At 39.1% G+C, this 27660-nt stretch overlaps 2 protein-coding genes and 1 pseudogene across 4 annotated transcripts; all 3 read left to right on the top strand.

Moving 5' to 3' along the window:
- The first annotated feature begins 1637 nt into the window (after nt 1–1637).
- Nucleotides 1638–7224, top strand: LOC143890095 (polyubiquitin-like; annotated as a pseudogene). Its single transcript, XR_013255112.1, has 2 exons — nt 1638–1916; nt 5999–7224. The product of XR_013255112.1 is annotated as a polyubiquitin-like (transcript).
- A 7487-nt stretch (nt 7225–14711) lies between these two features.
- On the top strand, nt 14712–17596 carry LOC143891451 (polyubiquitin-like). Of its 2 annotated transcripts, none has more exons than XM_077396024.1 (2): nt 14712–15459; nt 16111–17596. In XM_077396024.1, the coding sequence occupies exons 1-2, from the start codon at nt 15373–15375 to the stop codon at nt 17023–17025; spliced, it is 1002 nt and encodes a 333-aa protein (XP_077252139.1). In that variant the 5' UTR covers nt 14712–15372; the 3' UTR covers nt 17026–17596. The 2 variants fall into 2 exon arrangements, with proteins under 2 accessions (XP_077252139.1, XP_077252138.1); XM_077396023.1 differs by having other exon boundaries at nt 16108–17596.
- A 6323-nt stretch (nt 17597–23919) lies between these two features.
- LOC143891450 (polyubiquitin-like) lies at nt 23920–27419 on the top strand. Its single transcript, XM_077396022.1, has 2 exons — nt 23920–24229; nt 26239–27419. The coding sequence occupies exons 1-2, from the start codon at nt 24143–24145 to the stop codon at nt 27118–27120; spliced, it is 969 nt and encodes a 322-aa protein (XP_077252137.1). The 5' UTR covers nt 23920–24142; the 3' UTR covers nt 27121–27419.
- Nucleotides 27420–27660: the final 241 nt, after the last annotated feature.

Genomic DNA, 27660 nt, shown 5'->3' with positions numbered 1-27660 from the left:
ACCGCAAAAATTCGAGTTTAATACAATACTGGTTAAAAAAATCGTAGTAAAAAAAACAGAAACACTAGAAAATGAGTTTAGAATTTTGTCATTTACAAAATATAATGGGGTAAACTTGGATAGTTGGCCAAAAACGTGTTAAAAATGTTTAAAACGCATTTCAAATATGTTTAAAATGTTTGCCTAAAAAACAGAGTTTTATTCGTTGTAAAAGTTTTAAACGGAGTTTTAAATTGCTCACCAATAAAAAACCGCCGTTTAAAACATAGTTGTACTAACCATGGGTATGAGAGTGAGAATCGCCATTCCGCGGTCTTTTACTCAGCCCCACCAATGGTGTGTAGAGAGAGAGAGAGAGATATGTTCGGCCCCACCAACGATACGAGAGTGAGAGTGCTGTTTGGCCCCACCTAGGGTATGAGAGGGAGAGTAGTCTCGCCACGTGGCGGTGTTTTACTCAGCCAAGTCATCCTTATGAAATTGAGAAAAGTACAGAATGAGTGTAAAAGTTTGGAGAAATTATGGATTTCACGTACTTTTTAAAACTAGCATTAAATACAGGTGATGTTCAAAATCGGGTGGAAAAAAGACCCTAATACCCTTCTGACATCAACAAAAATCTCCTTTTTTAATTACTGCCCATTAAATTGGCGTGCTTCACAAGGCTTCTTTTGGTTCATCTGAATGTGTATTTGAACTGACAGAACCTTGGATTCATTTCTATCTTGACCGTCGGAAATAACTAGAGATGGATGGATGCTCGACACGTGTTGAATTTTTTTTTGGAACGTTGTCACCTCTATACACATCCGGTTTAGTTTGGATTTGAAATCTTTCTTTGAACCCAGAGTCCCTTGGGTACGTTTAAATCTTGGTCGTCGCCAATATGCATAGACGGTCGGATCCACGATACGTGGACATCAACATGGAACTGTGGTGTCTTCTAATAATACCGCCTTTCTGTATGAGATTCTGCCGGTGTACACTCTATTTCCGCTTACACCATATTACCGCCGGCGTACCTGTTGATATTCCAGCGGCGTTCTCTAGAATCCCCGCCGGCATACACTCTATTTCCATTTACACCCTATTACCGCTGGCGTAATATTCCGGCGGCGTACTCTAGAATCTGGCGGTGTATTCGATATTTCGGCGGCGTACTCGATACGTTTGGAACACATGTTTGAACCCAAAAAATTCGGCAGCGTACTCAATATTCCAGTGGCGTATTTAATATATTTGAAAGATGGGTGTTTCTTGAATCCGGCGGCGTACTTGATATTCCGACGGAGTACTTAAGAATTCGCCGGCTTTTTAAGTCAAAAGCGACGTGAGAAATAATAAAATGTTCAGTAACGTCGCCGTTCTAAGCCAAAAGAGACGTACATGATTTGACTTGAAAAGTGGGCAACTTTAACGTTTTTTGATGATATTTTCACTCCCTCTGCATTGACGTTCTCATCCTTTAAAATTTTTAAAGATAATGATTGACGTTCTCATCATCAGGAAGGGCAACATTCGAGGACTCTCATCATGTCATAAGGGTATTAAGATCTTTTTACCACCCGATTTTGAAGAATCACCTGTATTTGATGCTAGTTTTAAAAATTACCCGAATCCGTAATTCCTCACATTCTGAACTTTTCTCCGTGAAGTTTCTCCAAGTTTTGTTCGAGATAACTAGGGTCTGTTTAGGGTTTTATCGCCCCATTTTTCGAAGCTAGGGCTTTTATCTTCCCAGAGAGAGAGAGATGAAGAAGGGTATTGGGAAACGTTGTACGAGAAATACAACAGCTCCGATTGCGAGCCAAAATGGGTTGGAATCCCACGAACAGAAGAATATTAAGAGGAGTTGCACGACAAATCCAACAGCCCCGACCGCGGGCCAAAATGGGTTGGAATCCCACGAACAAGAGGTAACGAGTTTATTACCTTCTTTTCAACGTTGATTTGTAGTTATAAATTCTTGATTTTGTTCAACCTTTTGTGTTTATCTACAAAGTTGCAAGAGAAATAAATTGCATTCTTCAAGAACTTGAGAAAATTTAGAGTTCTTTTTTTTTGTCAAGCAAATACTGATTTTTGTGTTACACAAAGAGGCCCTTACCTTCCTTCTCCATCATCTGCTCTTTTAATGAACTACTTTTACATGAGATTCCTAACAGCGGGCTTGCTTCGGTATGCATTACGGTCCTAAGTGGAGGCCGACCTAGATATAGGAATATGTGGGACCCAGTCTGGTATGGGATAGGGCCTAGCCTAACATGTTCCATCACTCCTGGAGCTTTTGGTGTATTGGTTAGATACCTAACATTTGGTTTAAGAGCAGCCACCACGTCACATGTTTGAGTCACAAAAGGGATGACTCGTGAAGAAGACTATCTAGAAAGAGCTACCCGGTAGAAAAAGTCAAAGTGAAAGCTGTCAAAGTGAAGTTACTGAATAGTGGGCCATCGCGAAAGGAGCTATCTTTGGAAAGGACCACCTGAAAAAGCCAGAGTGAAAGATGCACAGAGTGGACCACTGGGGGCTGCGGATACTGAAGCGTGTTGGAATGTTACGGTCCTAAGTGGGGGCCTCCCTAGGTATGGGACTAGATGGGACCCCTCCTAGTATGACACATATTTAAAGGGCCTAGCCTAGCATACTCCATCAATCTTGAGGATTTTGGCCTTTTGGTTAGGTACCTAACAGTATGGGACTAGGTGGGACCCAGCCTTGTATGAGACGTATTTAAAGGGCTTACTCTAGCGCATTTCATCACTCTTGTGGCTTTTGGCATATTGGCTAGGTACCTAACATTTGGTATCAGAGCAGCCATTGTGCCACATGTTTGAGTCACGGAAGGGGTGACTTGTGGAGATGAACTACATGGAAATGGTTACCTTGTAAGAAAGCCAGGGTAAAAGCCATAAGAAGGGGCGACTTGTGGAAAGGGCTACTTGAAAAAAGAAGGTTACACTAAAAGCTACTATAAAGTGGGTTGCCGATGGCGGATGCGGAAGCATGATAATATGATAGAATGTTACAGTCTTAAGTGGGGGCTTGCCTAGTTGTGTGAAACTAGGTGGGACCTAGCCTGGTATGTGACTGTTTTAAAGGGCTTAATCTTGTGCGTTCCATCATTCCCGTGGCTTTTGGTGTACTGGATGGTGGAGAAGGAAATCTTAGGAGCATGAATGAAGAAAGAACTCAAAACTCAGAAACACCCATTTAGGCTTAATCTTGTGTGTTCTATCATTCCCGTGGCTTTTGGTGTACTGGATGGTGGAGAAGGAAATCTTAGGAGCATGAATGAAGAAAGAACTCAAAACTCAGAAACACCCATTTAGAGGAGGATATAATGACATTGCTTCTTGTAGTTCACCTTTCCTCTCTACAAATAAACACAAATATAAAGAACTATATACTCCATGACACTGCTCGAGAACTGTCTATAATCTTGGGGGCAAGCCTAAAGCCAATCCATGCTTTCTTCAACTAAAGGATGCTGTTGTGAATAAGTTTCTAAAAAGTTTCTACAAATCTAGAGAAAACCTATCGATGGAAGTCTAAGAAAGTAACAGCCAAACAGCTTAAGCTCTTAAGCAAATCCAGAATATGAAGTCTATGGGATGAACTCTAACAAAACTGTCCTGTGAAGCTTCTGCTTTCCAGCAAGTTAAGTTCTTATCTTCTCTCACAGAGAAGGAAGACTTGGTATTTACTGCAACAATCAATACTATCAATAACACCAATGATTGTTCTCATCACAGAATAGCTCCTTAATGATTTGTATAGTGGAGTATAGTGGAGATAAAAGCTCTCTTATATCAGCAGATTTGACCTCTTCATACTTAGATCACCAATACAAAACTGCTCCTAAGGTAGATCTTAATTAGCTTTCTATCAAGCTATTTCATTGAAGGTTCACATTGTACCTTTGTTTAATGTTATTTGATTTTCATCTCTCACAAGAGTGATTTATCCATATAATCGCTCAAGATCTCCCCCTTTAGGGGCTTTTTTATATGCAAATAAGAATTTGGGAGTAATCTTCACCCATTAATCTCTACCTCGCATGGAAAAGTGGAGAAAATTCAGTGGGAAACCTGGGTTAGCATATCTGATTTCTATATCTATAAACCCATCACATAATATAACACAATCTAATCCTTAATCTGAATCAAAACCATTCACTGCCCAATAGACCCATGATGCTAAAATTGCTAGTCACTCCAATCTTCTCTTCTCAGGAAACACATCTTATTCAAATCCCCGGCACTACTCCTTCGTCCTTCTTCTTCTTGCGTTTTTCCCACCTTATCCAAACCTCCCCCAAAATTAGGCCTCCCTTGAGGCATGGGGAGTGCATCTATACACCCATTCTCTCCATGCAACCGAAGCAAACCCATAACTAAAGATGACATAATGTTTATAAGCTTTACATTGTCCTCTTTGCAAGAGTATTTTAACTATTCCTACAAAGATAACAAGCTCTTGTGTATGTTGAACTTGTCAAAAATATAATGGCTATCTAACCTCCAGATCTGTCTGAAAGTTCTAATATAGACTGTTTTTAGAAAGATTGGTTGTATAGTAAAGATGACATAATGTTTATAGGCTTTACTTTGTCCTCTTTGCAAGGGTATTTTAACTATTCCTACAAAGATAACAAGCTCTTGGGTATGTCGAACCTGTCAAAAATATAATGCTTATCTAACCTCACTGAATCTCAGTTTTTAATTGCTAGCTATAAGTTATCTAGCCTCACTGGATAGTATTTTAATCAGCAATTAACCATCAAGGACAGCAGCTTTAAACTTGTAAATCATATACCAATCCTAAGACGAAACACAGCTGGTACCGCATTCGCATGAATAGGTCTTCATAAACTGAACGAGAATACAGTTTTGCAATTTACAAAACAAAATTCTCTTTTATTTCCCATTTCTTTACATTTTATAAATTTCCAATCATCCTACTATAAATTGAGTGTAATTCCATTTCGCTGCAAAAACTCAAAAATAAGATAAACACATCAAAACTTTGAAAACAACAAGCTAAACGTAAGACTTCCGCCTTTCACCAAAAAAACTACTTATGTCCACAAAACTCAACACAAAGACATAATCCAACCTAGGGCAATCAATAATTCTAGTCGCAATTCAAAATGCCTCAGCTCAAAACATCAAATCAAACGAGATCTATCCTCTCTCTCTCTCTCTCTCTCTCTCTCTCTCTCTCTCTCTCTCTCTCTCTATACCCGTGAGAAACTCCCTAACTTCTACGGAAGATATCCTCACATGGTTGGAGAATCCTCTGGCTGATTCACCGTCAATAGATGCCGCAACTCCAAGATTGTCGTATGCGATCAGTACCCATGTAGATATTTTTCTTGCCGGGAATGGATGCCGTTTCATTTTGTAAGGTTTCCGTTGACTTACTGTTTCCCTTTTTGGAAAATTTTAGCCCGCCTGCGAGATCAGTTCGTTTCTTTTCACCGCATCGGAGAGCATGTTGAAAATCTGGGTCTTCTCCTTTTTCTCGGTGGAATGCTTCTCTGATTTATGAGAGTGAGTTTTATGTGTGAGGAGAGCAGGGAGGGGAGACACAATCAAGGATTGGGTCGATAGAGTCGACGAATGGGATTAAGAATTAGATTTATAAATAACTAGTTTCAAAGCGTATTTTGAAATCGGAGCTTTTTTTCTTATTTTTTTATTTGGAAAGAATATGGATTTGGGTCAAATCCAAATCCGAGCATCCAAAAGTAGGGAGATTCCGAATCTCAAAACCAAACTCATATCCAAATCCAACGCTATCCAAACAGGCCGTTAAGGGTTTCTGGTATTTGGTTCTGTATCTCTGTTGTTTGTTGTTGTCTTTTCAGTTTATTCTTTCCACAAAGTTGTGTTTGTTTCAATGATCTTTTGTGATGCCTTATGTAACTTTTCCAGAAATTGTTCATTATGTTTTCGTCTCTTGATTCTTTTATTATTATTATTTTTGGTTGCAGATGAGATTCTTTTTGAAAGTGAATAAAACTATTGCTTTCAGCGCAAAGAGCTCTGACACAATCCAATATGTCAAAGAGAAGTTTCGTGAGAAGGAAGGCCTTCCGGAAAATATTCAGGCAGAATTAAGTTTTGCTGGAAATAACCTCCAAGACAGCCAAACTCTAGCCGATTATGATATCCAAAAGGACTTCATCCTTAGTATGGACATTGTTGGAATGCAAATTTTTGTGAAGATACCTTCGACTGGAAAAAACGTTACACTTGAAGTGATTTCTGGGGATACTATACAGAACATAAAGGCCAAGATTCAGGAAAAGGAGGGGATCCCATCAGAGCAACAGACCTCCAAGACAGCCAAACTCTAGCCGATTATGATATCCAAAAGGACTTCATCCTTAGTATGGACATTGTTGGAATGCAAATTTTTGTGAAGATACCTTCGACTGGAAAAAACGTTACACTTGAAGTGATTTCTGGGGATACTATACAGAACATAAAGGCCAAGATTCAGGAAAAGGAGGGGATCCCATCAGAGCAACAGACCGTCATCATGGAAGATCACTTGAGGACAGCCAAAGTCTTGCGGCTTACAACATCCCAATTGAGTCCACCCTTCATGTCGTCATCCGTCCAAAGGAAGAAATGCGAATTTTCATCGAGATGCGAACAAGAGAGATGATTGTGCTAGATGTTAAAGCATGGTATACTGTCCAAGATGTGAAGGCCATGATTGAGAGCAGGGTTGGTGTCCTATCAAACCATCAGAGGCTTTTCTTTCTTGGAAGGATGCTTGAGGATCACCGAACTTTGATCCTTTGTTGCATCAAAGGAGAAGACACACTCCATATGTATTCTACTGTCGATAAGATTCCTGGTATGATGCAGGTATTTCTCAGTAAATCGTCTCGGGAAATTGTAACTCTTGGAAGTAGAGAGCTCCAACACCACTAACGAGGTCATTGCCAAGTTTCAGAAAAAGACGGGAGAAACAGCTCCTGTTCGGTGTCTCTATTTTGCTGGGAAAGAGCTTGCTCCTCATTTGGCTCTTTCAGAGTACTGCGTCCAGAAGAATTCCACCATTACCATGTTCTACCCTTACTAAGTAATGGATGTAAACAACCACTAAAATGTGTCCAATTTCTGTGAAACAGATATTCATCAATGCAGAGACACGAGTTTTTGTATGCTGGTTTTCTTGTACATCCTATACAAGTATTTTGTTGTTTGCATGTGTGATGCATTTTTTTGTTTTTTTGTTTTTGCCCGCGGGGGCGGGGCGGGGGGTTTGAGAAATAAGCATATGATCCTACATGGCACCCATAAACGAAACTAATGACCTTCTCTGATCATATCCGTTATCTAATCAGTTTCAGCTGATTCATTATCCGCAAAAAATAAGCTGACCTATTCTATGTTTGGTTGCGGTTATTTACCTCGGAGAGTAGTGGTGTATGTAGTCGATAGCGAGGAGACGCGCATTGGATTTACCTGGAGCTTGGAGAATCGTGGTGGGTGTAGACCCAGGAGACTAAGAGAGTAGTGGTAGCGGGTCATTACGAACGTAGAGAGGAAGAGAGAGAAACCACGATTCACCAGAAATTCATGCACAATTCCACCCTTCTAGTGGATTTTGGCTTGAATTTCATGGGGGAAGGGACGAGGGTGACACATCAACAGACATGCAATGATTGATTAGGAGACATCCCTCCTTGTATTTCAATATTATATTAGGAGAAATGTTATCAGCACCATGGTTTTAAATTTCGACCGAAATCCGAGACCGACACCGAAACCACACAAAACCGAAATGGTAATTTATTTCGGCCAAAATTTCGGTTTTTCTGAAATTTGACACAAAAAAATCTGTTTTTTTTAATATTAATTTCGTATTTCACCGAAATTTAATAATGAATAAAATATTGTTTTTTTTTTTTGGTACTAGATTTCGATCGAAATTTCAAAATTTCGTCGAAATTTCAAGTTCCGAAACCGAAATTTTAAACCTTGATCAGCACTACAGTATTTTGATGAGGGCAATCCTCACTTTATTAAAAGTAAGGTATGGCCTGCACCATAGGATGATCCAAACCGCCCATTAGATGTGCCACAACCTAAATAGGTTGCGCCCCAAAAATCATTTCCATAGGTTGATCTTACCCCTCTGATCTGAATGTTAGAGGGTTGACCCTAACCTTCTATAGATTGGAGGGTTAAGATGAACCTATGGAAATGATTTTTGGGGAACAACCTATTTAGGCTATGACCCATCTAAAAGACGGTTTGGATCATCCTATGGTGCGGACCATACCGTACTTTTAATAAAGTGAGGAGTGCCCTCATCAAAATACAGCAGTGCTGGTAACATTTCCCTATATTGGCAACCAAATAAAGAAAGGGAATTCAGACACCAAAGCTTATGGTTTTGAAAAAAACCGTAAGAAAAAGAAACGAATCAATGAGGAGCTTCTTTACACAAAACGTTAAAAGTAATTTTCATCGATCAAGAAAAAGTCTGACGATAGGGAGAAGTATGTGGAAGGCGAAAATCAACCACTCAACCCGGTAGAAGAAGAACACCGGCTATATAAAAAATTATTTTTGGTGGAAATATTTATGGAGGAAATATTTTTGTTTATGATTTCAACACAAACATTTTTGATTAAAGACGCTCATGTTTCTTGTCTTCTAGTATTTAAAGAGCTACGGTTCCCAAAAAGCACTTACACGACAATTAAATACTAAAAGATAAAAAACATGAGCGTTTTCTATCAAAACATAGTTGTGCTGAAATCATTTCCCTTTTAGAAAGATATGAGATATCATAGACATGGCAAACCTGACCCGTGCCCGTAGGTCGACCCGGCCCACCCGCAAATTTGCGGGCACGGGTTGGAATTTTCTTGACCCGTGAAAGTCGACCCCCGGGTCACTCAACCTGCCAAAACATGGGTCGGGTCGGGTTGACCCGCGGGTTTTGAATTTTTTTAACTTTTCCATTTTCATTTAAAAGGATGAAAAACCAAAGGTCAAGATTAAAAGATCAAAAGCCAAAAAAACAGGGAGTTAGGATTTTCTCTTTTAATCCTCTTAGAGTTAGGATTTTTATTTCTGTGACAGGAGAAGTGAAGAAGAAGAACTGTAACAAAGGGAGTTAGGGTTTTCTCTTCAATCCGGCCACCATCCGAGCCGCCGGTTATTATATCTACCTCCGGCCAACCACCTTCATCTTCTTTTGAGAGAGAGAGAGAGAGAGAGAGAGAGAGAGAGAGAGAGAGAGAGAGAGAGAGAGAGAGAGAGAGAGAGAGTTTTGTGCATTTTCGGGATATCTCCATTTTCCGGCATCCCTCGCCGGAATCCAACAACTCCACCCACCAATTCCGACAGTCATATCCTTTGGCGATCTTTGCCTAATTCCGGTGAGCTCCTCCACTCGTTGACGATCTCCGTAACTTCTCTCACTATTTTCTTTTCTTTTCTTTCCTTTCCTTGGCCAATTTCTATATCAAGATTGTAGTAATAAGTTGGTTTTTATAATTGCTTTTGATAAGCTTTTGAGACTCCTGATGCTTGTAATTTCTCAAGATCCTGATTTTTTTTGGATCTTCTACTGGTTTTGCTTTACTCATCCAAAAAAAAGTTCTTTACTCATCGAAGTAAATGATTTTTGGGGCACGATCTATTTACGTTGTGGCCCATCAAATGGACGGTTTGGATCATCCTATGGTGTGGTCCACCAAAGGACGGTTTGGATCATCCTATGGTGTAGGTTGTACAGTCCATTTTGAAAATTAGGGGGCGAATTTGTAAATAGAAGGGGGTGAATTTATCACCGCCCAATAAAAACACTTTTTTGGCAAAAATTGCGGGCCAACCTGCGGGTCGACCCGACCCACCCGCACATGGTACGGGTCACAGGTTGCTGACCCATAGGAATGCGGGTCATTTTGACCCGCAACCTGTGTGACCCGCACCTGCGGGTCGACCCGACCCGACCCACCCGTTTGCCAGGTCTAAGATATCACCATAAATTGTAGGTCACTAAATAGAGTTGTTTAGAATAAATTATTTTTTGTGTGCGTCTATAAATGGTCCTAAATTTTAAAAATATTTTTCCTTTCCAAAAAAAATACTGCAATCTGCAATCCAGAGAGGGTCTTAATGAAAAACAATAATCATCTTAAAAGTGTTTTTTTCTAACGTTGGACAATTCTAAGGTCCATTTCGTATCCAGTTTAAGGATAATTTTCAACTCACGTGAAGTCGTTCTCTTCTTCTGAGTGGGACCACTTTAGGGGTGCAATTCGGGTCGGGTTGAGGCCAACCCGACCCAACCCGAGGAACCTATTTTTCCAACCCAACCCAACCCGACCCAACCCGATTTGTAATTTCCTCAACCCGACCCAACCCGATTTCACCGTTTGTTTGATTTTTCCATTTTATTTTTGTATGTCCATCTCATCCTATTCATTAGATGTTCCCCAACAAGAGTGTTAGTTAGGACAACTTTCACCAAGTTTTTTATTTCTTTCTAGATTTGAGTTATACAAAAACAAAACAAACATGGAAGTAAATTTTTTATACATAATGGAATTGGAAATTGGGTTTCGGGTTGGGTCGGGTTGCCCGACACCCCAACCCTACCCAACCCGATTTCTAATTCGGACCCAACCCAACCCGATTTAAAAAAAAAAACTTAACCCGACCCAACCCAAATTCCGGTTGAACCCGTCGGGTTCGGGATGAACCCGTCGGGTTCGGGATGAACCCGACCCAAGTTGCACCCCTAGACTACCTTGTTTATTCACGGGTGTGTTGTCGATTGACATTGAAATGTCTCTGATATTTTTCAACTCAATATGCTTAGCAGGGCCAGGAAAATTAAAGCTTGAAAAGGTCAAGCGTGGGCCATGTTTCCTCGGTTCTCTTGGTCACACCATCTACGGGTCATGGATATCGACCATTAGATCTTTATCTTTCTAACCATCGTCATATCAAAGATTAAGATTTTCTAAAGGAGAAAGTTTTCAAGGCACAGGGTGGGGGACCAAAGTAAACAATTTTGATCATTGCGCAAGTCGACCCTGTAACAGTAGCACACTCGCTGTGGAATTTCCCCTTGTTGCCTTTGGCTGCCCAAGGCTCTTTACATAAGATCACAAAAGGATTAAGTCCATATCTCTCATGATTTGGATATGGACGCCCCCGCAAGTGAAACGGTCTGTGGCAGACCGTGAGCTTGTCTCGTAGACAACGAAAGCGAGTAAAGTTCATAGGTTTGGTAAGTACATCGGCCACTTGCTCCTCACTCGTAATAAACCGAACAACAAGAGTGCGACGAGCAATCATATCTCTACTTCTACATATTTTGTGTGAGCATGAAGAATGAGATTGGCGGTGAGATATATTGCGCCGATGTTGTCACACCATATAATTGGCGGATGTTGAAGATGGACACCCAATTCCATTAGAAGAGAGCAAAGCCATGTGACCTCTGCAGCGGTAATAGCAAGTCCTTTGTATTCACTTTTAGTACTGGATCTAGCCACCATAAACTTAACGAGCCTGGCCAGCCACCTCGGCTCGGCTGGTTAAGGATTCGAGCCGAGCTTTTACCGAGCTGAGCTCGAGCAAGCTTCCGAGCCCGAGCCAAAATTGACACCCTTAACCGGATAAGAAATAGGGAGTTGAAGGGAGAAGTAGACTAAAAGGAGGGGTTTAAGTTGTCTCGGACAAGGTGGGTGGCTGGGAGCTAAGGGTGTCAATTTTGGCTCGGGCTCGGAAGCTCGCTCGAGCTCGGCTCGAATCCTTAACGAGCCGAGCCGAGCCAGCTTGCCAGGCTCGTTAAGCTTAACGAGCCGAGCCCGATTTAGGCCAAGCTCGGCTCGGCTCGTTAAGAATTTAATATCTTTAAATATATATATATATTATATATTAATATATACACTAAAAGGGTTATCCAGGGAGTGAAAGGGGGAGGCAAAATATGTCACTTCATTTTTGAAACCCATTTGTTACTTGACCACCCCCCATAGTGTAAAAAAAGTAGTCAAATTACACTAAATAGGGCTGTCCAGGGAAGATGACGGATGTGAACTTAATATAACCCGAGCTCGGTAAGGCCTGCGAGCCTGGCCGAGCCTGACCGAGCCAAGCCTGGTTCGAGCCCGAGCCGAGCTTAACGAGCCGAGCCGAGCCTGGCCAAGCTCGGCTTGGCTCGGCTCGTTTACACCCCTACTGGGAGCATGTCGAAATTTCGGTCTGAAATCTCGGAAATTTTGGGTTTAGGTCCAGACTGGACTGAAATTTCATTTTTCCTGAAATTTAAGGAATATCCCAAAAAAATCTGGATTTTATCTATTATTTAATATTATTCCGAAATTTTGTACGACATAAATATTTTCTTAATTGATTTCCTCAGATTTCGGCCGAAATTTCAGGGTTTCGGTTCCGAAACTGAAATTTGAAACCATGGCTGGGAGTATGTAGGCAGCAAGGTGGTTTGGGGAATATTTGCGGTGGTCTTAGAGAGGATCTGTGTAGAGGTGAGGAGGCAGTGGGCTCTTGAGTTGGTTGGGAAATCAAGGGGTAAGGGAATCAAGAATCAATATGGGAAAGATAAAACCAGTGATGTTTTCACAAGATAGTAGGATCGGTTAGGTGATTGATTGTAGGTGTAGAGAGTTGGGTCGAGAAGGGCTAATTTGTTGGTCAGATGGGATAAAGAAAAGGTGGTTGTGAGCGTTAGGATAAAGGCACCTAAATTTAGGATCTAGGGACTGTTAACAGGTTGAGAAGATGGATGTTTTGGGTAAACTTGTAGGGAGGTTGGGTTTGCGTTCGGAGGAGGATTGGGGATGGTTTTAGGAAAGTCGAAAGTTGCAACATTGCTGTAGGTTTGGCATTTCGCGGATGGCCTGTTGCATGTGAGAGCAGCCACACAGGCTCACTTTTCAGCAGATTTTGTCTTTATTCATGAGGTGGCTACTCTCACATGCAACATGCCATCCCCAAAATGCCTTCTGCATTGAAAGCTAGCAAATTCCTATGTGAAAAGTTAAAACTGACATCCTAACTTTTCCCTAACGTCCAAGACTCGGGACTACTCCTGGACCAGCCAATCGAATGAAAATGATTTTGATCAAGAATCTTATATGAAAAAAACAATATCCTATAGAAATAATCTTTTACTTACAACATGAAGGATGTTTTTGTAAATCAATGTCCTTTAATACATTATAAGACCCATCAATTGATTTTGTGGCAATGTTTGAGCTTGATCCAGCATAATTTCGGACCTTAGTATATGGATCCAAATTTGATATTACGGATCCAACTAATGAGCCCAACTCTTGTCAATTAAGTTAGGATACTTTAGATCCATCGGACCTCCTGAATCCACCGACATCCCCACTAAATATGTAAAAATGGCATCTTAAAAGATAACGCCATACTGTGTATATCGTCATGTTTCAATGCACGCCAATATCTTTGCCAGATACTGTTTGGTTGTCATATTTATTTGTGCCACTGCTTGTGCTTGCATGCGTGAATGTGTCAATCGAATGAAAATGATTTTGATCAAGAATTTTATATGAAAAAAAATATCCTTCAGAAATACTCTTTTATTTACAACATGAAGGATATTTTTGTAAATCAATGCCCTTTAATACATTATGAGACACACCAATTGATTTTGTGGGTATGTTTGAGCTTGATCCAGCATAATTCGGACCTTAGTATATGGATCCAAATTTGATATTACGGATCCAACTAATGTGCCCAACTCTTGTCATTTAAGTTAGGATACTTTAGATCCATCGGACCTCCTGAGTCCACCGACATCCCTACTAAATATGTAAAAATGGCATCTTAAAAGATAACGCCATATTGTGTATATCGTCATGTTTCAATGCACGCCAATATCGTCATCTTAAGAGGCTATTGTAACGATCCAGCTCGAGAGGTAGTCCTTACCAATGGACAATATGGAATGGGTGACATAGGAAAAGAAAACACGGGGATGTTGTTTGATTTTCTCAGTTTGCATCTCGATCAAGTTGGAAGTAATCACCAAAATTTCATTTCTAATGTGTGTGCACACCACGTACATGTGCCTGTTTCTATGCCTCTGTGCGCATATATGTGTGCTTGCACGCATAAGTTCATCAACAGATTTTCTCTCTAAGTATAATTTGTAAAATATACTTCACCTAGCCATTGCAAAGCATGATTTAGCCAAAAAAAAAAAAAAAAAATAGATTTTCAAAAAGTACTCCTAATAAGTATTTATTTCTATTAGCATGCATTAGACATTTAACTGGTTTTCTTCAACATGTTGTTTGAGTAAATTTATTAGGACAATATTTTTATTCTGTAGACTTTGTTGTTGTATTCCTATGACATTTTTAATCATTAGACATATATATATATATATATATATATATATGTGTGTGTGTGTGTGTGTGTGGTGTGTGTGTTTGGGCCGATCCAAATGAATGATTTTAATATTCAAACAAGGTGAGGGCCAATTACTTTTGAAAAATGGGAATTGCTAGCGTCCATCACAAAAGGCCTTTCCGTTGCTGGTACCTGTCATACCAGCCACCTCGTGAATGGAGAGAACAGCTGTTGTCTCCATTCAGGAGGTGGCTGGTCCGACATGTGGCAGACCAGCCGCGAAATGCCTTTTGCGATGGACCCTAGCAAATCCGTTTGTAAAACATGTGCAATTACAGACGTGCATATGAAAACCACCAAAACAAGATACAGTACCTATCCAACCCTAGAAAAGTTTTTACTAGCACGAGATGGATGTATCCCAACCCTCCAATCTACAGAGGTTTCCAAATATGCAGTTCCTATAGAGATTGAAGGGCTAGGATCATTTTATTTACTTTTTGAAAAATACTGGCTCAAGTGGGCGTACAGTACACCACATAAAATCTCCTAAATTGGTAATCTCTGCATTCCAAAACTGTTCCAGCCAGCAATGAAATCTAAAAATAAAATGAAAATCTAATAGAATCTCTCTCAAAATTTATTTATTTATTTATTTAAAGAGTGCTGTGTTATTTTTAGGGGGGTTCTTGCACGAGATAGATGTATCCCAACCCTCCAATCTATAGAGGTTTCCAAATATGCAGTTCCTTTATAGATTGAAAGGCTAGGATCATTTATTTACTTTTTAAAAAATACTGGCTTACACGGGCTTACACCGCATAAAATCTCCTAAATTGGTAATCTCTGCATGCCAAACCGAATGAAAATCTAAGAGAATCCTCACTTTTGATTCGCATTCATTTCCAAATCCAATCTAGGGGCTTATATATTTTTCCATATGGAGTGAGAGAAGGAGAGAAGAAGAGAAAGAACAATGACTAGGGGGATTAAGAGGACTTCTCCTACAGTTGCAACAGCTTCGGCCTCGACCCACAATGGCTTGGAATCCCATGATCAAGACGTAACCATTTTCATTTCTTCCTTTTCATGTTGATTTTTTAGTCCTAAATTCTTTCTTTCTTTTTCTACTTTTTGTGTTTATCTAAAAGTTATATCCATCTAGTCCTACTCCTTTGGAAGAACTAGTTTTTGCTATTGTATTTTTGGGGTACTTGTTGTGTTTATTTACAGATGTGATGCTTGAGAAATATGTTGTTTTCTTTAAGAATTGGAGAGCTTGGAGGAGTTCTATTCTTTGTTAGTGTTTTTTTTTTTTGGATAGCCCTAAAAGTACTATTTGTGTATAATCTTATATGCAAACTTTGTTAATGTCTTCAAAAGTAGCTTTAATGTCTCATTTGCTAACTTGATTTAAATTGAAATAATATTGTTTTCAAACGAATACCAATTTTGGTGATATCCCAACAGGCCCTTATCTTCCTTCTGATGAACTAGTTTTGCATGAGATTCAGTAGTTTTCTTTTTAACAGTTAAACGTTTTTATCTTAGAGGAATGATTGTATATCTGAGTTGCAAATTTCTAGTCTTTGGTGCACTACCTTCGCCGTTGGATAAAAGTATTCTTTCCATAAAATTGTGTTTCTCTAATTCTTCAAGAAATAATTCATTACATTTTTTTTCTCTTGTTTCTTTTATTTCTCTTTTGTAGCAGATGAGAGTCTTTTTGAAAGTGAAGAAAACAATTGCTTTCAACATAAAGCGCTCTGACACAATCCGCAATGTCAAAGCTATGTTCCGTGAGAAGGAGGGCCTTCCATCAGATCTTCAGGCAGAATTAAGTTTTGCTGGAAGTAATCTCCAAGACAGCCAAACTTTGGCTGATTATGACATCCTCAAGGACTCCATCCTCACTATGGACGTTGTTGGAATGCAAATTTTTGTGAAAATTCCAACGACTGGAAAAAAGGTTACACTGGATGTGATGTATGGGGATTCCATCCAGAACATTAAGGCCCAGATTCAAGAAAAGGAGGGGATCCCAATAGAGCAACAGACACTTATCTATGCCGGGATATCACTTGAGGACAACCAGACTCTGAGGGCTTACAAAATCCCAATGGAGTCCACCCTTCATATCGTCATCCGTCCTGAGGAAGAAATGCCAATTTTCATCCATATGCAAACCGGAGAAAGGATTCTGCTAGTTGTAAAAACATGGTATACTGTCCGAGATATCAAGGCCATGATTGAGAGCAAGGTTGATATCCCGTCTAACCAACAGAGGCTTGTCCATTCTGGAAAGCAGCTTGAGGATCACCGGACTCTGCACGAATATAACATCAAAAGAGAAGCCATACTCTACCTGGATCCTCCTACGATGCAGGTATTTGTAAAAGGGCCTGGAGTAAACGGAATAACCATACCACTTGAAGTGGAGAGCTCCGACACCCCCAATGATGTTGCTGCCAAGTATCAGAATATGATACGGAAAGATCTGTGTCTCTTCGTTGCTGGAAAATTGATCAGTGATGATTTGGCTCTCTCAGCTCAAGGTATTAAGGAGAATACCACTTTTCATGTGGTTCCCAGTTATCGCACGGACTTAATGGATGCAGACAACCACTAAAATAGGTTGGAACGCCTGAATGGTGATATTCATCAATGCGGAAACAAAAAATTTTGGGCCTGAGGTAGAGATTTGAGACATCATAGGAAGAAGGTGAAGAGTACGATCCAACAGCAGGTAGGAATTCCAGCCAGCCAGCAAAAGAAGAAGAAATGGGTCCTTTGGTTTCAAGATTTTATACAAGTAGAATTTGTGATGCAAATGAGGCAGAAATCGAGGCTCTACTCTTTGGATTACGATGGGCTTATGAGAACAACTTGAGATCTCTAATAGTGGAAGGGGACTCGACGAATGCAGTGGGTTGGTCTTTTGGTAATTCAAAAGGGCCCTGGCACCTCCACGATGTCATAGCGGAAGTACTAGACCTCATAAGGGTGTTGCAACCTAGAATTGAGCACCGGAGAAGATCGGCGAACGAAGAGGTGGATGTTTTAGCCAAAGCATGAGTGCTAAAGGAAGATACCATAATCTTTACATCTTTGTAATCCTTTTAAGGATTGTACTTGGACTTTGATCCACTTTTGTATAATGGAGGAGACAACTTGTCCCAACCACTATTCAATAAAATGTCAATTTCAAAAAAAAAAAAAGATTTTGTACAACTAGAAAGCATAGAATAAATTGGTCTTCTGATGAGGCCACAAATCGAAGGGTTAAGAAGATCCTATGAAGCTGAATTTTTGTGGACATCCTATCTATGATGAGGCCTATCAAATGAATGCTTTAGATCACCACAAAATATGTGGGACTCATGTATTTTTGGGTGGCAGACTAGAGAATGATCTCTAGTCGGCCGGACTAGAAACACTTTCCTCATATATATATATATATATATATATATATATATATTGCATGTGTGTGATAACTTTTTTTGGTAAAATAAGCTGTTGAATAGAAGAAAGAGCAAAGACAAGATAAAACAACAAGGAGCCCAGAAGAGCTACAGGGAAATAACAATTGAGAAAAATAAAATAAAGGGGAAGCCTCATAGAGGAGTGGAGAAGCTCTCTAATCCTGCTCATGATGACCCAACATTTGTTGGCGATGCTTTGGTGAATTAAAAGGACTTTTACTATTTTCAGGGAAACTCTATTCGTATAAGAGCATGAGAGAAAAGATTGAAGGCATATTGCAAGCGTGCAACCCATTTAGGATGGCATTTCTCTTTTGATATAGTTATGTTTTGATTAAAAAAAATTAAGATGACTCGCCTAAATCAAGATCTTGGCTATACAGCCAAGAAAGCGTGCAGTATAACTCTAGAGATTGATGGATTAAGATCATCCCTTGGGCTCTGTTCACTTGTTTTCCCGGGAAAGGAAAGGAATCTGACGTGGCAAAATGGAAAGGAAAGGAAAAGAAACTGTAATTTTCCCATGCTTTCTCGCTGTTCACTTGCCCAGAAAGGGAGGGAAAATATGCAGGGAAGTTATTTTCTCGCTGTTCACTTGCCCAGAAAGCAAGGGAAAATATGCAGAAACCCATTTCCATCCAAGCTTACCTCTGTTTTTTGGAAAAAAAGACATTTGGTGAAGCGTAGCTCCCAAGTACAAGTGTTTATCTTGTTAAGCAATTTCATAGAAATTGAATTGGATGAGGCTTAGATGAGCATGAATACTTCCCGGTATTCTAAATTTTTTGAAGGGGACATGCCTTACTGCATCTATTCCTGTAAGTTCCAGATCTTCCCATCATATTCTAAAAGAACATTTAGCATGGTCGATAGGATATCGGCTAAAATTAGAATAGTGATAATTTTCAAAAAAAGATTCTCAACATTAGAGCAATACACTTGTTTGAGCAGCTATTCACACCCACGGAAAACGGAGATAAAGATGTTTTTTCACACTAAGAATTATAACTTAAAACAAATAACAATAGAAAATCCAATACAGAGCTTTGACATTGTGTTGTTCAACTGAATACCAAATTAAGACCACATACATTTAAAAGAAAAAGAATAGAAAGAAAGGAGACAGAGACCCAAATGTGCTTGGAGTAACTCAGAGGAAGATCGTCGCTTCTCGACTTGAGCTGTATAATGCTTACCCCATCTTTTCCAACATTACTTTCCATGAAGTGCATTTGGGTCTGAATAATTCTAAACTTAATGGGACAGAAACATTCTGATCTAGATACAAATTCTACATAAAAGAAACCCATAACTTGCTTGAAGTATCCTAGCTATAATCCTAGAGATTACCCCAATAAAATACGTACTTAGGCTTATTTCATCAAATGTGCATCAGTTCTGCAAAGACTGGCATAGCACTAGCGGGCAAACCCAGCAGTACATTTATGCTTTTCCTCTCTTTTCCATGAGATAGAAACAAAAGCACTTCTTTCTCAGGTAGAGCTACTGGACCTGAATGAAGAGGCTCACCCCATCCAAAATCAGTGGTATGAAAAGATAGCCTTGACCAGTTAGTAATTAGAAGAGTTGCAGTGAGAGAAGGCCTAACTCTAGTTACTTCGAAATAGTCAATGGCAGATCTCATGGAACTGTCTGTAACGATTGAAACTGCCTTCTTGACCAACCCAACTGTAAAAGACAAGGGCTTCTCCAATATCTCACCTGCACTACACAGAGAATTTATTAACACACTTGAACCTAGTCACCTAAATTAAAACATAACATTAGAAATTTATCAAAGTACTTCAAAAAGTCTTGTTATCAAAGATGAGCACTATCCAAAACAGAATTGGGCTCTATCAAAACTTACTTGGAAATAGTAAATTAAATCTACACCATCAAAGCTTCAATAAAAATGAACACCACTGCCACCACCACAACATAAAGTTAAAAAACCTATGTGTTTCCAACCAATTCCAGTTTAGAAAAACTGATTGTTTGGTTTCCTTCAAATCACCCAAAGAATATGACTCAAACCTCCAATACCCACAACAAAATTTGGACAGTGCCACAACAAATTATTTATTTGGGCTTCAGAGAATTACTCAACTGCTTTCTCTAATAACCCATGAAAGGGGAACTGAACCAAACCCTCAAAACCCACTTATTAAGCCTCAACACCTCTGTTTAGCACAAAAAATATGTAGCACAACAACTGATTTTTCTGGGTTTTCAAAGAAATGGTCAGAGCCAATACCCCAGATCACATTCTATAGAATTAAGCATTCACCAATGCAAGAAGTTCTGCAGACCCAAGAGATTTTTTCTCGGTTTGAGAAAAAAAGATGCTGTTTTTTTTTTGGGGGGTTTTGTTCAAGAAAGCAACATGGCAAGCATATTATGATTATGAATCTGCCAAAGCAAAAAAGCAACATGGCACAAACATCCACCCACAACCACCAACACATCCATACCCAAAACATCCATACACCAACAACCACCGACAGAATTATATAGTATTGCCATTGCAAACAGAAATCCCCCAAAATCAGCCATAAAAACCATTGCAAAAAAAGAAAAAAAAATCTGTATGAAGCCATTGCAGACAGAAAAATAGCATAAAAATGAAGAGAAAAGGGAAGAAAGGGGATCTGAACCCTAATACCCAAATAAAAGCGAACAAATAAAAGCTTTTAGACAATCCATTGCAAACAAAATGCCCCCAAAATCAGCCATAACAACCAAATCCGAACCCTAAAACCCAAATACACTAACAACCACCAACACATGCATCGAATGAGGGAGGAGATATCCGAACCCTACCAACGTTTTACCACGAAAAAATAAGAAAAAATCTCGAATAAAATGACAAACCGAGAGGGAATGGCAAGTTTAGGCAAAAAAAAATACCAAATGAGAGTCAGGAAGAAGAGCACTAACCTTTGTAGTGTTCACCGGAGGTGGAGCTCGCCGGAGAAGATGATGTTGCCGGCGGGTTCGTCGAGGGTTTCATCGAATAAGGGTTTCGAGAGGAGAGAGACACAGCGATGAGAAAAAAGAAGATTTTCCCGTGCGTGATTGTCTTGGATTTTCCCACTGTTTTTGCAAGATTTCACGAGAAAGAGGAATCATGATTTAGAGGGAAAATCCATTTTCCACATCATTTTCTTACTTTTCCACGTGGGTATTTCGATTTTCACGGGAAATGCAACGAACAACGGAAAGTAAGAATCGTGAGAAAATTTTGGGTACTTTCCTTTCCTCTCATTTCTCGAGAAGGCAAGTGAACAGAGCCTTGGAGATGATCTTTTAGGGGCCCAACTTATTAATGCAGGCCGTCCAAATGAATGGTTTGAATATTAATGGGGAAAATACCGATATACCCCCTCAATTTTCTAACATTTTCAACTCTAACCCTTACTTTTAAGTCACCAACTATATCTCCTGAGGTTTCAATTTGTATAAGGTAGACACCCTCTTTTGAAACACTATAAATGCACATGAAGACCCATACCCCCCTCCAAACCCCATACCCAAATCCAAACACTACAAAAAAAACAGTGGGCCCACATTGTTTGGATGATCCAAAGCGTTCATTTGATGGCCCCTGACATAGATAGGGTGTGCCCAAAAAATCAACTCTATAGGATCATCCCAACCCTTCGATATGTAGACGAACCGTTAACTGAGGGGGTCTACCTTATACAAATTGAAACCTCAAGGGGTGTAGTTAATTTGACTTTTAAAGTCAGGGTTAGAGTTGAAAATGTCAGAAAGTTGAGGGGGTGTGTATTTTTCCCAATATTAATAGATGGGCCTCACCATAATTTTTAAAAAATTGTGTGCAAGTATGGGCGGATATGGTATAAAAACTATCAAAACAAGATACATTACGCAGAGATTTTATATGCTATGTGGGCGTGAAGTCGGGTATTTATCAAAAAGGATGATCCAAGCCGTTCATTTGTGGGGCCACAACACAAATAGGCCGCCCTGTTAACATATCCACAGTTAGGAGTGGTTATTCAGTTATAACCGAACCGAAATAACCGAAATTTGATAACCAAAATAATTTCGGTAACCAAAAAACTGAACCGAAATTTTTAAAAACCGAACCAAAAGCGAACCGATAAAAAATTCGGTTATTTCGGTTAACCGAATAGTGTGAGAAAAAGAGGGAAAAAAAATAAAATCTCGGTTTCGATCGAAGGGCTAGGATCATCCAAGCGAAATGATTTTTTGAGCACACCCTAATTAAGTTGTGATCAATCAAATGGACGGTTTTGATCATCCTACGGAGTGCCCATATAGAACTTTTTCAAAAAAAAATAATGGTTTTTATCAAAATTTCAGTTATTTCGGTTAACCGAATTTTTTTTGAGATAACCGAAACCGAATAACTGAATTTCCAAAAAACAAAAACCAAAACGGAACCGACTGAACCAATTCGGTTCGATTATTCGGTTATAACCGAATAATGAACACCCCTATCCACAATATGATCTTAACCCTCCGTCTATAGGTGTTTCTATAATGTATTCTCTCTCTACATTAGAGGGTTAAGATCATTCTATGAAGATGATCTATGGCGTACAACCTATCTAAGTTGTGGCCCAACAAATGAACGGGTTAAATTAAAAAATTGGAAAAAATACCCCAATGCCCTTCCTGACATAATCATAGCCCATATAGCTTCTTCGTATTTGATGCAAGGCGGTACACCTCAATCATTCTATTTGCAGCCCCCTTTTCATTATTTTGGTATTTCTTAATGAGAAAATGGGGTTGTAATGCATTTCTCATTCTCCATTAATGCATGGGACGCTAACGGAATTGCACAAGTAATCCTCGCTTCCTCTCTACGCTTATCTCTATACGAATCAAATAAAGGAGATAGCGATAGCGTTTTCAAATAGATGCTGTCGTTATCATGTATAAATGTTGTTTTCGTTATGTAAAGCACAGGTGAATTATAAAGATTGTATGGAACGTTGCCGGTATTCGGTTTGTGCATTAACTCTTTCGGGTCAAGCTATCGAGTACGCCGTCAGAACCTCGAGTACGCCGCAAAAATTTCTAGGTTCATACACACGTTCAAACACATCAAGTACGCCGCCAGAATGTAGAGTACGCCGCCGGAATCTCGAGTACACCACCGGAATATCAAGTACGCTGTTGGAATTTCTAGGTTGAAACACATGTTCAAACATATCGAGTACGACGTCGGAATATCAAATACGCCGCCGAAATTTCTGCATTCAAACATGTCAAGTGCGCCGCCGGAAGATAGAGTATGCTGCTGGAATTTCTGGGTTCAAACATATTGAGTACGCTGCCAGAATCTCGAGTACGATGCCGGAATATAGAGTGCGCCACCGGAATATCTCAAGTACATCAAAATATATCTACTTGCCAAGGATCCAATGGTCTCTACTTATGTGTGATAGGCAAGATTTAAATGAACTCGATGTTTTCTGGGTTCAAACACATGTTCAAACCAAACTAAAGCCAGCAGTAAAGAAAGACGTCACTGTTCCATCAAAATCTATCCATATGTTAAGGATCCACCTATCTCTGCTTATTGCATACAACCAAGATAAAATGAACCCAAGATTTTTTGCGTTCAAACCATATCAACCAAATGATAATGACTAAGATGGCCTTGTGCAGCACGAGGGCGTCCCTTGCATTAGTGGGGATGTGAAATACATTAAATGCAGCTCCTTTTTTTTTTTAAAAGATAATACTAAAAAAAAGGTAGTTACAAAGATAATCATATTCGGTGATTCTGTCAGAAAAGGTATTATGGTAATTAATGAACAACTTTTTAAAGAATCGTGGGTATAAGAGAAAAGGTTTCAGCATTCCGTACGTTGTTGCAATAAATGCTCAAATTCCGTACTTTTATCATTTAAATTTGAATTTTCAGAAGGGCGCTGATATTTTCCCCCACAAACGAGATAAAATCCCCCTTTTAACGGTTTCTGTGAGATTGGTTCGCTGCTTCAGGATAAATTCACCCCTTTAACGTTTTTCTTTTGCCTTGAAAGTTAAAACCTAATGAATAACGTTAGGGGGGCATATCATTTCCCTTTTCAGAATTCGAAACTTTATTACAAGACAACCCGATGCTTATAGTCTCGAAATTTGAAACGATTTGAGGCAACTTTTCGATTCCAATATCCTCTTGTCTAGGGTTTTATAATGAAGGTTCTTCGCCCAAATTTTCCAATCTAGGGTTTTTATAGAGGTAGTAGGAGAGAGATGGAGAAGAGGATTAAGAAGCCTTGCCCAAGAAATAAAACAGCTTCGACGGAGAGCCAAAATGGCTTTAAATCCCTCGAACAAGAGGTACAAATTTCGTTTCTTCCTTTTTCAGAGTGATTTGTAGTCTTAAATCATTGTTTTTGTCATAATTTTTGTGTTTATCTACAAAGATAAACACAAATCCTTGCAATCATTTTTATGGGTATAGTAGTTTTTGCATAGAATCTTATTTGCAATCATAGTTATGACTTCAGAGTAGCTGTAATGTCTTATTGGCACATAAGTTTGTTACTTGAAATAATCTTATTTCCAAATAAATACCGATTTTGGTGGTATTCAAAGAGGCCATTATCTTCCTAATCCATCTCCTTTGAGGAACTAGTTTTGCATGAGATTCAGTAGTTTTCTGTTTCACATTTTAATGTTTTTATCTTATATGAATGATTGCATTTTGCTTGTTTGATCTCAATGAACTAACATCTCCTATGTTCATTTTTTATTTTACGATTTTGCTTCTAAAACTCGTTTCATTGTGAATAAGAAGATGAAATGGGTTTTCCATAAATTTCATATATGAATCATGAAACCATTTTCTTTACTCTTTCATAAGCATTAAAAGTTAAGTTTAAACTATAAACCTATTCATTTAAGCATTTCAATACATATTAAATAAATGATTAAGTAAACCATATAAACCAAGTCACATAATGATATACTTAATGTTCATTAGCGTCTTCGATATTCCATATTGAAGTTGGAAACTTTACTTGGAAGGTAATGATTTCCTGAAGAATTGTTTTTAATTTATTAAGATAATAAAATTTGGGATAAGAGAATTTTCTCTCAAATAAGAGACTTGATCTTACAAAGCCTTGAATGGGCTCTTAGATTTTTTTTAGTTGTAAGTATTGGTTGTTTGGGCTGCAAAAATCTATTCCACTTGTTTTTGGTAGCACAACTCAGTCTATTTATGGATGCATGCAAATGCACTTGTAGGAGACTGGAACTTTCGCCCTCAATTTTGAGGCCTTCGGATTTCTTATCCTTCTGAATGTGAACCATTGCTCATTCTGGCCCTTTTTCGGATGGTTAGAATAATTCTATTGGAGAAAGGACTCCAGTGGTTGTTATTCTTGTTGGTTTATAGCTTCTTCAATGATTTGTGTGATGCTAAGATGGGTGGGCTACAAAATTCTGATTTTGAAAAGCATTCAATGCGAATTTGGTTTGGTATTTTTTTGAGTAGCAGTGGCGGTATGTATTAATTGAGAGCATGCACAACATTTGTTTCATGCTCAAGTTTTCCATACATTATTGACCATAGCTCTACCAATTCTTTTGTTCATGTCAAGTTGGCCAAACCAAACCAGACCTATGTTAAGTTCAAGCATGAATTTGTGCGATCCAAAACATCTCATGTTGTAACTTAGTTTCTTTTGACACTTCCAACTTTTTGTTCGATAGAAAGAGTCATTGCTGAACCAAATCTTTCCTAATAATTTGATCACCTAATTTAAGGCCCTGCTCATTTGTGATTGGGTCAACCCATGATGAGACCCCAAACCGATTATTGGACTCAAATTACATTAATTTTGAGCCCACTAATCGGTTTGGGGGCTCACCATCGGTTACCATAATCTCAAACGAACAGGGCATGAGAGATACAGGTTATGAACTTTTAACCATATAATACTGGTGTTTAAAAACTCAGACTTGGACGAGAACTGAGCCTAGGTACATAGGACTGCACACACCAATTAATTTTTTATTAACTCAGGTGAAAACTTGGCAAAGGTGAAGTGCTTCGAATTGACTCAGGAGTCTGATTGACTGCAAATTTTTAAACGGTAACAATGCAATGTGATCTACATGGTAAACTTTTGTTTCTGATTGCCTTGAATATCAGCTTCTTGTAGTTGTACACTTGTTGTCTCTTTATCTATTTCCAGTTTTTGTTTTTCTTTTCCCTCACATGTAACAGGAACATAATAATAACTTCGAAAATAGATTTTTTTTTTTTTTTTTTGGTATTTACAAGCATCTCTTTGAATGACTAGAGAAGAAATGATCATATGTGGGCATCTTTGGTGCAGATGAGAATCTTTATGAAAGTGAAGAAAACTATTGCTTTCAGCGCAAAGAGATCTGACACAATCCATTATGTCAAAGCTAAGTTTCTTGAGAAGGAAGGCCTTCTGGAAAATATTCAGACAGAATTGCTTTTTGCTGGAAATAACCTCCAAGACAACCGAACGTTGGCCGATTATGATATCCAAGAGGACTCCATCCTCAATATGGATGTTGTTGGAATGCAAATTTTTGCCAAGATACCATCAACAGGAAAAAGAGTTACACTAGAAGTGATAGCTGGGGATACTGTCCAGGACATTAAGGCCAAGATTCAGGAAAAGGAGCAGATCCCATCAGAGCAACAAATAGTCATCTATGCTGGAAGATCACTTGAGGACAGCCAGACTCTAGCATCTTACAACATCCCAATGGAATCCACCCTTCATATCTTCATCCGCCCTAAGGAAGAAATGCAAATTTTCGTCCAATTGCCAACAAGAGAAATGATTCTGCTAGATGTTAAAACATGGTATAATGTCCAATATATTAAGGCCTTGATTGAGAGCAGGGTTGGTTTACCATCAAACCAACAGAGACTTGTCCATTCTGGAAAGCAACTTGAGGATCACCGGACTTTGCTCGAATATAACATCGAAAGAGAAACCATGCTCTATGTGAATCCTCCAGTGATGCAGGTATTTGTCCAGTGGTATGGGAAAACCATAACACTTGAAGTGGAGAGCTGCAACACCGCTGCTGATTTCATTGCCAAGGTGCAGAGGAAGTTGGGGGTAGCAAAACCTGTACGTCTCATCTTTGGTGGAAAAACACTCTCGGGGAATTTGACCCTTTCAGGTTATGGCATACAGACGGATTCCATTATTCAGGCGGTTCTCTATGCTTAGGCGTCCCTAACCATTGAATCCCTTACAAACTAATGGATGGAAAGAACCACTAAAATTGGTCGGAACGCCTGTATGTGGAATCTTTGTTATGTTCAATTTTTGGAAATCATATATTTATCAAACTTTTGTGCTAGAGGTGGAGATGTGAGATCCAATAGCAGGCAGGGATTCTAGTCCGTCGTCAAAAGTGTGTTTACCTTTGAAGAAAGAGCTCGAGGGTGAGCACACTTTGGCAGATTAAAGCATGTGGGTGCTGTGGACTCAGCTTAGTTTTTGTGTACATCCTATGCATGCAGGTCTCTTTTTTTTTTGTGCTAAATAAGCGTTTGAATTGAAGAAAGGGCAATTAAGAGAGACAACAGCAAGCAGCCCAGACGAGATCTCAAGAAAAAAGAACAAAAGGAGAAAAAAATAATAAAGGGTGGAGCCTTATCATAGAGGATTACCCACTTTTGAAAGAGATTTTATATGATGTGTGAGCATGTAGTCCTGTATTTTTCCACAAGAACTGTAGGGCCCACTGTGTAGGATGATCCAAGT

This window comes from Tasmannia lanceolata, unplaced genomic scaffold, assembly GCF_043159265.1.
Source record: "Tasmannia lanceolata isolate RefF3 unplaced genomic scaffold, GAP_Taslan_0.1 ptg000013l, whole genome shotgun sequence".
Lineage (NCBI taxonomy): Eukaryota > Viridiplantae > Streptophyta > Magnoliopsida > Canellales > Winteraceae > Tasmannia > Tasmannia lanceolata.
Note: the sequence above shows the minus strand (reverse complement) of the source record. Positions and strands in the feature narration are given on the sequence as shown.